Below are 12,061 nucleotides of genomic sequence, written 5' to 3'. Positions count from 1 at the left end.
TTTAGCTGCTTTTCATTTCTCACTACAAAAGTATTCCATAATTAAAATTTACTTGCTCACTAGGGGCAAGACGGGAATAAAGACGCAGACCTACTAGAGAATGGACTTGAGGATACAGGGAGGGGGAAGGGTAAACTGGGACAAAGTGAGAGAATGGCATGGACATATATATACTACCAAATGTAAAATAGCTAGTGGGAAGCAGCCGCACGGCGCAGGGAGATCACCTCTGTGCTTTGTGACCACCTAGAGGGGTGGGATAGGGAGGGTGGGCGGGAGGGAGACGCAAGAGGGAAGAGATATGGGGATATTTGTATATGTATAACTGATTCACTTTGTTATAAAGCAGAAACTAACACACCATTGTAAAGCAATTATACTCCAATAAAGATGTTAAAAAAAAATTTACTTGTTCAACTTTGTTTTCTACTGCATATATCAATTACTTTGAGACTTTAAAAGAAACTCACATTTATTCTATCTTCAGTCTTTGACAAACTGGTTTCCAATTACCTATTTAAATTTATTTTGGGTGCTACAAATAACACTACTCTTCTGAGATTATTAGGAGTTTAGAATTTAGGATCATAATTCAGTCCTAAAAGTATCATGAGCACCACCACTCCTCTATTTGTCTTAACTCTCTACTGCATGTTTACGTATCTTTAAACAAGTATATAAATAAAACAAAAATCCTGAAAGAATCCATATTCATTCTCTGCTTTAGAGAAAAACTTTTGACTTTTATTTCAGTCCGATAAATCACAAAAAAGTTCCTGTTAAAAACCTTCTCACAATAATCATTCCATCATTCGCTTAGCTGTCTTTTCCCTTTTTTAGTTTCTAAAAATCTATCCCACTGGCTAAGAAAAATCACTGAAATTGTTAATCTATATGTCTTTTTGGCCCTGAAGTATTTGTTAGGTCTAGTACATCAATTAGCAAATCCTTTTAAGGCACTCTTATTAAAAACTACAAAATGAGAAACACTTATTCAATTTCTAAGAATCACATTCTCTAATAATTATACAATTAGTGATTTTACTAATCCAACAATACCTAATAATTTTTAACATGACACTTCACATATCAGTTGTTTTGACATATTTAAAATTATGCTCAAACTACAAATATATGAAACTATTAACTTTATAGTTGACTCAAAGCAAACTGTTAAAATCTTTAATACAATTAAGTGCATGCCACTATGGATGTGTATAAACTGTTTTCACTTGAAAGTGTAAAGCAAGACTTGGGATCATCTTTTTTTTTTTTTTAAACTCACATGCATAAAGATATATACAACGAGGTTGAAACTTACTTTTGTCACCATAACTACCACGAAGTTTTTCTCATCAATTTTATATTCTTTTAGAGCAGTATCATCATTGAGGATTTTGCCTAGCACATTAAGAAAAAAACATATTACTGAAGGCACCGTAACTCTGTCTTACACTAACTGAGGTTAAAACAATCACCAACATCAATTCTATTAAAACTTTCCCCAAAGAAAAAGATTAACCAGTCAGCCAAGATAAACATAAGTGGATACATGATTAGTTAAGAAGGCATAAATAAATATTTGACTAAAAGACAGCAAACTCATATACTGTATGTAGATATCTCAATCCCAAACATTTCTTTAAAATTATTACTTATAATAAAAAAGACTTGCTGGGTAAGGAAATATTAACTAGGTCCTGAGAAAGAGGAGATCATGAAGACAAATAAAATTCAATTTTGAGATGCTCAAGGATTCCCCACCCCTTCCCCGGAATAACCTATAATCCCTCTTGATGGAAGGAAAAATGAACCAACTGCCTGCTCCCACAAATACTGGATACCTGCAACACAGAAATGTTCCACTGCTATAAAAATAAGATACTCATAGTGTCCTGATACACAGAAATGGTAAGATAATATAGAACTGAGTAAGGCACACAGACTATATAAGATTTTAGTCATGCAGAAGGACAAATGTAAGGTCAGGATTCCTTCAGGCTTCCTTTTCCTTGAAATTCGTTTTCCATTTTTAAAAAGTTATTGAATCAAAAGGTGCAAGCATTAAGACAAAAGGGAATAGTGTCTCTACTCAGCATAGGATTGAAAAAACAGGCCAAGACTAGGAAGCAGAAATTCTAGTTTTATGTCTGCCATCAACTACATGCATCTCTTCAGGCTTCTGATTCCTCATCACAGGGCTGGTGTTTCCTCTAAACCACCTCAGTTAAGAAAATACTTTAAAATCTCTATGTAGAAAGAGACAAGAATCCATGGGCAACTCAAGATCCACCTTACCGACATCTACAATGACAGTGCTCAGTATTTCTTCTCAAGAACAAAGAAAAGAATTTTCTCCACAAAATTCACATATCAAGTCTATTTTTAACACACATTTTTCTGGTTACTAGTGAGGCTAGTTAATTTACAATTTCCTATTCATATCCTTTGTTGCTTTTTAATTGGGTCATCCTCTCTTTACTGATCTGTAAAAGCTCTTTATATAATCTGAATATTAATCTTTCTTCTCCTGTTGCTTATTTATAGTGTCTTTTGACATATAAGGTCTTCTGTATTCTTCAATTTTGGTATTTTATTTAAAATACAGATAAACTGAAATTTAATTTCACAGGAATGATTCCAAGTACATTAATACACATAATCAGTATAAATGGTTTCATTCCAATAGATTAAAAAAGATGCTCAGCTTGATGGGAAAACTGAAGAAACACGTGGACCCCTATCTTGCACCACTCACAAAAATTAACTTGAAATGGATCAAAGACTTAAACATAAGGTCTGATACCATAGAACTCCTGGAAGAAAGTGTAGGGAAGAAAGTCAGAGATTTTGGTCTTGGCAATATTTTCTGGGCATGATGCCAAAAGCACAAAAAATAAAACAAAAAAAATGGACAAATGGGACTACACCAAACTCAAAAGCACTGCACAGCAAGAAACAAATAACAAAATGAAAAGAATTCCACAGAATGGAACAAACTACAGAATGAGAGAAAATTTTTGAAAACCATATATCAGATATGGGGTTAATATCCAAAATACATAAAGAACTCAGTCAACTCAATAACAAAAAACCAAACAATCTGATTAAAAATCAGCAGAGTAAACCAACATTTCTCCAAAGAGGACATCGAAATAGCCAACAGACAGATGAAAAGATGCCCAACATCACTAAGCATCAGGGAAATGCAAATCAAAACGAGGTATTACCTCACACCTGTTAGAATAGCTATCATCAAGAAGACAAGAAACAAGAGGGGATGGTGAGGTTGTGGTGAAAAAAAGAATCCTTATACAGTGTTGGTGGGAATGTAAATTGGTCCAACCACTATGGAGTATATGGAAGTTCCTTAAAAAATTAAAAATAGATCTACCATATGATCCAGCAATTCCACTTTTGGGTATATACCCAAAGAAAATGAAAACAGGATTTTGACAAGACATATGCACTCCCATCTCTACAGCAGCACTATTCACAATAGCTAAGATATGGAAACAATCCAAAATGCCCACCAATGGATGAATGAATAAAAAAGACGTGACCCATATACACAATATTATTCACCCATGAGAAAGAAGATATCCTGCCATCTGCAACAACATGATGAACCTTGAGAACATTATGCTAAGTATGCTATCACTTATATGTGGAATCTAAAAACCTAAACTTATAAAAAAAAAAGTATTTTACCTTGGTGGTTACCAAGGGTATGGGGCGTGGGGGAGATAAGAGTGATGGTGTTTAAGAGTACGAACTTCTAATGAGTAGTAAATAAGCCATAGAGATCTAATGCACAGTATAATGAACACAGACAATAACACTGTACTGCTAATCATGTAATCCGATAAATATCGTTACACTGGCAATCATATTACAATATATAAGTGTATCGGAGTAACACCCTGTACACCTTATACAATGTCACACAAACTAATTCAATAAAAAATTTTTAAATTCAAAAAACAAAACAAAACAAAACAAATACAGCCAGTTACATAATACTTACAAAAGATAAAACTAATAAGTAAAACTAACATCACTGGATGGAGAAATATATAAAGCAAATGTGAAAAAACAGAGGACTGAATATTAATAACATTCAAATGACTGTTCATTCTCTGCTTTTATTTGTACAATGTTTCTGACAATCAATTTGTATACACTACAGTTTGTAAGATGGCAATTTCTAAAACTAAAGAATGTCACAGTACACAAGAAAATGGCATATTAATTTCAGCATTTAATGCATACCTGCATAAATTAATTTTTGACCTGCTACAGGAAAGGCATCTTTACCCTTTTCAGATTCAATCTTCTCTTTCAGTGCTCTTACCTATAGGAAAAAATTTTTTGATTTTTGAAAAAGTCTAAACAAATGAAAATCCAGAATCTGAACAAATGATGCAAGATAAAAATTTTATACATACTATTAATGACTCCAAAAACTTCAAAGATCATGTCTTTATAATATTACGTCAGAAAGACCTATTATTAACAACCCATACTACTAGGTAGAAGTATAAACGTATAAACTGTTTTACCATCTGTTCCACGTACACAGTTTTTTAAAAAAAGACTTTATCAGTTGACTTTATAAGTCTATTCAAAATAAAGGTTTCAAAAGCAGAAAGTTTTTGATTCTCACTATAAAGTTTATGGGCTTATTTCTCACAGAGTAAGAAAGTAAAGAAAAGCTCTCTAATCTAAAAGGTCTAAGAAATAAAGTGGTCTTGTCCACAATAATAATAAAAAGAAAGTTAAATGTGAATGTTAAAAGGCAAATTATTCACTTTAAAAGTGGCTAATGTTTCATTATAATCACCTGAGGGAGCTTTATAAAGACCAATTAAAATATAATTTCTGAGGGTGGGTCTGGACATCAATATTTTTGAAAAGCTTTACAGTTGGTTTCAAAGTTCGGCCAAACTTGAGAACCACTGTGTTACTTCAATGATCTTGAACAGGTAGCTCAGTTTTTCTCAACATCAGTCTCATCTATAAAGAGGGACTGGAATACATGATCTTTATGGTCTTCCAACCCTAAAATTACATGACCACAGGTTCATTATGAAGTATTGATACTTAGAAAAAGAGTGCAATCAATTTCTGAAGTAGGGTGGCATAGGAGTAAAAAAAAAAAAGGCAAGGAGACATAATGGAACTAAATTTCACTACTTTAAATGACCAAGAATCAAGGGGGAAAATTCCATTTCCTTCAGTTCCCAGAATTCTTCTAAAAATTGTCTGGGGCTTCCCTGGTGGTGCAGTGGTTGAGAGTCCGCCTGCCGATGCAGGGGACACAGGTTCGTGCCCTGGTCCGGGAAGATCCCACATGCCGTGCAGCGGCTGGGCCCATGAGCCATGGCCGCTGAGCCTGTGCGTCCGGAGCCTGTGCTCCGCAACGGGAGAGGCCACAACAGTGAGAGGCCCGCGTACCGCAAAAAAAAAAAAAAAAAAAAAAAAAAAATTGTCTGAATTGATAGCTCTGAGCTTTAAGTGGTAAACTGTCACGATAGGGACACAAAAGGTAGGGTTCCTCCCCAAATCACATTGCTACTATAAGTAGTAGCTGAAATCCAAAACCAGCTCTTCTGACTCCAAGCTTTAGAGCAGAGTATTTTGCAAATGCCACATAAATCACCCTTGCTATACTGATCTTCCTGAAGTGGGCCAGTAGCATCACTGCTATTCTGATATCCCCAAAGTGGAAATCCATCACAAGAATCTCAACCCGCTATATATATGATTAAGAGTGGGAAAGGAGGACAAACAACAACAAAAAAACCCTCTAGTCATTTTACTACTAAATAACATTGCTTCAAAAAATCAAAACTGTGATTAAAGAATACTAAAACATAACAATGAGAACTCTACATAACAATACCTATAAGATGTGGTTAAAAAAGTAATCATAGACTAACACTAAACATGTTTATTATTAAACAAGAAGGAAAATTAATAAACTAAGCACGCAACTCAAATAGAAATAACAAGACACATAACAAAAGAAAAAAGGCAAATAAAAAATTAAGAGAAATGGTAGAAAATGGTTCTTGTGCCAACAGAAAAATGGACTAATGACAGGGGCAGGCAATTCACAATTATACACCCAATAAAAAGAAAAGCTCAACATCATTAGTAACCAAAAGCACAAATTTTAATGTCAGACATCATTAATCCAATAGACGGTCATACTGGAAAAGACTGTCTTGAACAATTTTTGGTGTTAAGTGTGAAGAGACACACTCTCAGAACGAGGGTATCAAATGATATAATGTTTTGGGGGCAATATGCCAGGACACCATGACATTTTGGGGGCAGAGGGTGTGTGTGTGTGTGTGTGTGGATTCAACGCAGCAAAACCACCTTGGGTCATGTGTCAAAGAAAATACGTGAACTTTTGTAGTATTTGAAGTATATCTCAATAAAGATGAAAAAAATACCTTGTAGTAAACAATCCTGTTTACAACTGCATCAAAAAAAAAGAAAATAAGTGAACCAGACTTTGGAACCAGGTTCCCTGACCTGTCCAAACTTCTGGCTTTGTTCCTTAACCTCAACCCAATGATCTTTACTTCCAATCCACTTAAGTCATCTACTCACAGTCATTCAGGACACAGGCTGAATCTCATCATCCCCAAAATGCTCTTTGAAATGGTAAGTGCCAATCTCCTATTCCCACCAGCTCTCTCAGTAACTGTTCACTACACCTGATCTTGCATCTCATTACAACTTTGTTTCCTTGAGCCTCTTACTTTCATTCATTCTGATCTTTACTGCAAGCTCTATTCAGCTTAGACAATAATGCCACTGCTTCTATCACTTTCTTCCTAACATCACAGACTTGTTTGCCTTTCTGTTGCTCCTACCAGGTAAAACTCCACATCTGGACCAGCACAGTTGAATTTGTCAGTACTCAAAATAAAATTTACTTCAACCACTGTGGTGTCATACTCTTCTACCTCACTTAGCTAACACATCTCACCTTTAATGTCTAACCAGCTGCCTATCCACATTTATATCCAGTCTTCTAAATGTTACTGGAGAAAAAGAACGACACCCCCAATCCTTCTGTTCCCCTGGTTAGCCCTCTCCTCCCTCCTCCAAGAGGTTGTTTGAAACCTGTACTCTCCTCTAAATCTGATTCCCAACACTCCCCCCCCAACCCCCTGCAGATGACCATTTTCTACTTCAAGGTACAGAAGACACCACAGGAACTCACACCCTCAACTTTCTGCTACCAAACTGACACATGGTTTTTTGCATCCAGATCCACCTAATCTCAATCTTCTTCCCTACTAAATGAAAGCTATCCCTCTCTTCAAATCTAATTCCTTTCTTCAGTACCTTGCTAGATTCATTATGTTTCCTACTCCCCCACCCCGCCGAGTTGTATTTTCAACCTCTCCCTCAAAGCCAGTTCATTTCCATTCACACTTAAACAGACCCAATTCTCTATCATCTTAAAAACACACAAAATCCCCCACAGTCTCCTCCTCCTCTTAGTCTCAAGTAATTTTCAAAAAATTAACTATACATTGTCTTTACTTACTCATAACCCCACACTTATTACTCCAGGGTGCAACACAATGCTGATAAACTGAAGCACAGACTTTGTTCTCATTCTGCAGCTTATTTTCTGCAGTAGTGCTACTCCCACAATTCCATTAAGACTGCCCTCACCAGTACCACTAAATTCAGCAACATCATCATCAGATACTTCTTAGTCCTTCTCTGTAGTATTACTTGACCTCTCTGCCACATTTGACAGTACTAACTCATCTCTCCTTTACGCACTGTTTTCCTTTGGCTTCCATAACACCACACTCTTCTGGTTTTCCTCCTCTCTCTTTGTTCACTCCTTTTTGAAATCCTCTTCCTTGGCGAGACCTTTAAGTGTTACTTAGGGCTATGCCCAAGACTGCCTTTTCTTCTACACAGACTTCTAGGATAATCCATTTCATCTACTCCTAGTTTTAAGAACCATTCATATGTCATGTGTATCTCTAGCCCAGCTCTCTCCTGACTCTCTACTTGATGCCTTCACTGGATGTCCCATAGGCATATCAACCATAATGTAATTGCTGAAAGATGGTTTCTAGACTACTTTGTCTAAGTCTTCCCTAACTCAATCAAATTGAGCACACTTTAAAACAGCTATAAAGAAAGGCCTTCTTTCTGGATGTTGCAAAGAAGGAAAAGGTAGCAACTCTGCACATGGTTTCCCTTGGAAAGGTTATGTCCAGCAGCCAATGTAGTTACGACTCCTCTGTGCTGCACCCCGTGCCAATACTTCCAGTAAGTCATCTCAACAGGATGGATCTAAAACTGAGCACTATGATCCCAGTAAATAACCAGGCTTCTCCAAGGCTAACAAATAAGAAGCAGGAACTAAACTTTCATTTTGCTGCTTATTTCCCCCTAGATAAAGAATGGGAGTTTATCATTGATTCAACTAGAGAAAATGCATGGTTAACACTCAAGAAGTCAAATTTTTTCTAGCCACATACTTCTCTCTTACGAAATTGTGCATTTTAAAAGAAAAATATACTCAACATCTAATACTAAACATAGTTGACGTGGTTTTTATTTTTTCCCCAAAAGGGAGATAATCACTATGAAAAAGTGCCAACACAAAAGCAGATCAGTTATCCTTTTTCATCCCATTCCCTTGCGAGGTATTTGTCTCTTCCTTCTCCTATATTCCTCACATTAAATCATTTATCCAGTTGTTCCAACTTAACCATCTAACTACCTCCCAATGTGAACACTATATTGCATCCCATGGCACTACCCTAGTTCAGGCCAACCACCATTAAAAGTAGTTCTTTCGGGCTTCTCTGGTGGCGCAGTGGTTGAGAGTCCGCCTGCAGATGCAGGGGACACGGGTTCGTGCCCCGGTCCAGGAAGATCCCACATGCCGCAGAGCGGCTGGGCCCGTGAGCCATGGCCGCTGAGCCTGTGCGTCCGGAGCCTGTGCTCCGCAACGGGAGAGGCCACAACACTGAGAGGCCCGCGTACCACAAAAAAAAAAAAAAAAGAAATTAGTAAGAGCAAATAAGTTTTGGCAATTAAACCATTAGCAAAAGGAAACAGAGACCTAAAGCCAAATATGTTTACAAAAGAATTTCATAGATTTACACTATGGGCAAAGCTTTTTCCTCTTTGGTTCCTTGGGTGGTATCCTTCCATTTGAGAAACTGGTGCAGGCACCAAGGAGTATTTCCTGAATCTCTTCCACAGAGTCAGTTTCTGCTAATTCTAAAAACAGAATTATGAAGATGTTGGTTGACATCAGTGCAACAGGAAAAATCTCCCCACTGGACCCAAGGAATGAAAAAAATGTGGCACAAGAGTTTTTTTTTTTTAACTGAAAGAATAACTAAGACTACAGTATTAATAATATGTGGATAAACAGTAAACAAAGGCAACCAATTCTCAAATTAGGGTTATGATCCAAAAGGCTACTTTTTAAAATATAATTTTAAATACAGAATTAATTTCCCCCACAGAAACTATGTTATTCAGGCTCCTAAACCTACCTATTTACGCCAATTTAATCTCTTCTATTATAAAATATATCCCTAACAGTATGGTTTCAACAATCAAAACAGACACAGACTTTGAAGATTGAAAAGTAGAAACTCCCAAGTTACTTGTAAATTTTCAAGTTTCTATATAGGCAGAAAATGGATCTAACATACTACAAAGAAGCCACCTACCTCATTCAACCAGAAGTGTGTGGCAGAGAGGGCAGAGGGAGAGACAAATAACAATTTTTATCTACCTGTTGAAGTATCTAGGACCTATTCGTACATATTAGTCATTTGTAGTTGGTCTACTTCCTCTGCTGGAATAGGTATATGTAATGTTAAAGGGTTTATAAAGTTCATTCTATTATAAAATTAGCTCTTTGAGACATTACACAAGGAATGTATTTATCCAAACTTATAGGCAACAGACATGGTGTCCTTCAGCAGGATTCACTGTTCTACAGCAGGCTTAAATTTAGCACATTTCTTTCCAAAGGCAACAGAAATTTTATACATTATCTATCAAATAATCTCAATTTCCAATAAGCTAAAGGCAGAACACTGCTCTCAACACTGAAACTGCTGATTACATCAAGCTAAGAAAATGAGGATATCTCACGTACACAAACCTTGTTCAAAAAGGACAGTGAAAACACTGATCAAAATAACTGTAAACAGGACTTGTTAAAAAACAAATTGCATAGATTTATTTCTGATTTCACAATTCACCAAAAGTTTTTCAGATCCATAATCTCATCTGATTTTCAGATCAACTCTACGAGGAAGGCAGGTAAAATATTATTACTCCCATTTTACTCACAAGAAAAGAGATTTAAGTACTATGCTCAAGGGCACAGGGCAACTATAAAGGGGGAGAAAATTCTCCTCTAGTTTAGGAATAGCATGATGTATTTGAAAGAGCAAGATGTTAAAAAAAAAAAGCAAACAGACTCAAGAGCTACTCTTAAGTTCTGATGTAAGGCAGAGGGAGAAATGGAGGAGTAGACAAATGTGGAGACAAGGGAGCGTTTTATTAAGACAAGGAAAATGTTTAGATACTCTAGAAATGGAAAAATTGGGCTTCCCTGGTGGCACAGTGGTTGGGAATCTGCCTGCCAATGCAGGGGGACACGGGTTCGAGCCCTGGTCCGGGAGGATCCCACGTGCCACGCAGCAACTAAGCCCGTGCGCCATAACAGGAGAAGCCACTGCAGTGAGAAGCCCGAGCACCACAGACAAGAGTGGCCCCCTGCTCGCCGCAGCTAGGGAAAGCCCGCGCAGAGCAGCAAAGAGCCAATGCAGAAATAAATTAAATAAATTTAGAAATGGAAAAATCAATGATGTAGAAAAGGAGAACTGATGGAGTGATGTCCTTCATAAACGACAAGAGTTTAGGATGCTGTGGTAAAGTGGGGGGGGGGATTGGCCTTAGATAGCACCATCCACGATACATAGCTACCTCCACAATAAAAGGAGGCTAGCAGGTAGGGAGTTCCAGTAGCATCTTGTAAAAGTTCTGTCCCGACTGTTTCTATATTTTCAATAAAACCTAAAATCTAGGGTCACTGATTGAAAATAAAGAGAGAAGATGATATGAAATCTGCCTATGACAGTGGAAAAGTGAATAGTGAAATGTATGACTGTCACTACAAGGGCCTGATTACGATTATTGTTCAGGAATTTAAGTGAGACAAGTCAAGGTGCCTACGTGTTCGCCTTCTAGCTGCACAGGTACAAACACAGACTTGAATTTAATCATATTTGGAGTATTTCAAACAAGAATAATGGAGTGAGAGTGGGACCATGTTGTTAAGCACTGTCACTAAGCACTCTGTGTATCATATCAAACTCATAACCGTCAAAACAATCCTGTGAGGTTAGTACTTCCATGGCTGTGTTCTCTTTTTACACATGAGGAAACAGGCACAAAATCGGGTAACTTGCCAAAGGTCCCATTCCACAGCAAGTACTAAGGCCAGGATTGAAACTTAGGCAGCCTGGCTCAAGAGACATGCTATACCTGACCCTTGCAAGGGAGTGATTATAGTCACTGACTCTACCTCAGCTGGGCACGAGGGGAGGGCCAGTGAAAAGGAGTATGGATGGAATAGACTGCTAAGTCTCATTAGCATTGGAATCAGAGGGAAGTTAAAGTGGGATACTAAAAACTGATTACTGTGGATGGGGGGAAGAGCTACAGTTACTGGTTGTGATAAGAGCTAGTTACCAGTCATGAGTCTGAATAACTGAGGTAGAGTATAAGGAAAGATCACTGGATGAGCGATTAAGGAACAGAAGGTCAGAGTATGGGCAAGAACATCATTCACAGACAGTGAAACTACCAAGGCCATTGCTGTATGACCCCAGGCAAGTTACCAATCATGCTGGTCTCCATTTCTTCTTTTTAAAACATACACTATTACATATTTTCCACAATTCTGGGGGGGGGGGGGGGGGGGGGGCAGACAGAGTGACACGCACACACGTGCACACGCACACACACACAC

General features: G+C 37.4%; 1 protein-coding gene across 1 annotated transcript in view; it reads right to left on the bottom strand.

The window, feature by feature from the left end:
• The window catches only part of RAD23B (RAD23 homolog B, nucleotide excision repair protein), a 43,347-nt gene that overhangs the window by 25,405 nt on the left and 5,881 nt on the right, over positions 1–12,061 (bottom strand). Inside the window, exons 3-4 of the mRNA XM_029202678.1 lie at positions 4,273–4,354; positions 1,322–1,401 (exon numbers count right to left, since the gene is read on the bottom strand). Of these exons, the coding sequence (XP_029058511.1) occupies positions 1,322–1,401; positions 4,273–4,354 (162 nt within the window). The remainder of the gene's footprint in view (positions 1–1,321; positions 1,402–4,272; positions 4,355–12,061) is intronic.

The sequence above is a fragment of the Monodon monoceros genome, unplaced genomic scaffold (assembly GCF_005190385.1).
Source record: "Monodon monoceros isolate NGI ecotype Baffin Bay Population unplaced genomic scaffold, NGI_Narwhal_1 Super_Scaffold_5, whole genome shotgun sequence".
Classification (NCBI taxonomy): domain Eukaryota; kingdom Metazoa; phylum Chordata; class Mammalia; order Artiodactyla; family Monodontidae; genus Monodon; species Monodon monoceros.
Note: the sequence above shows the minus strand (reverse complement) of the source record. Positions and strands in the feature narration are given on the sequence as shown.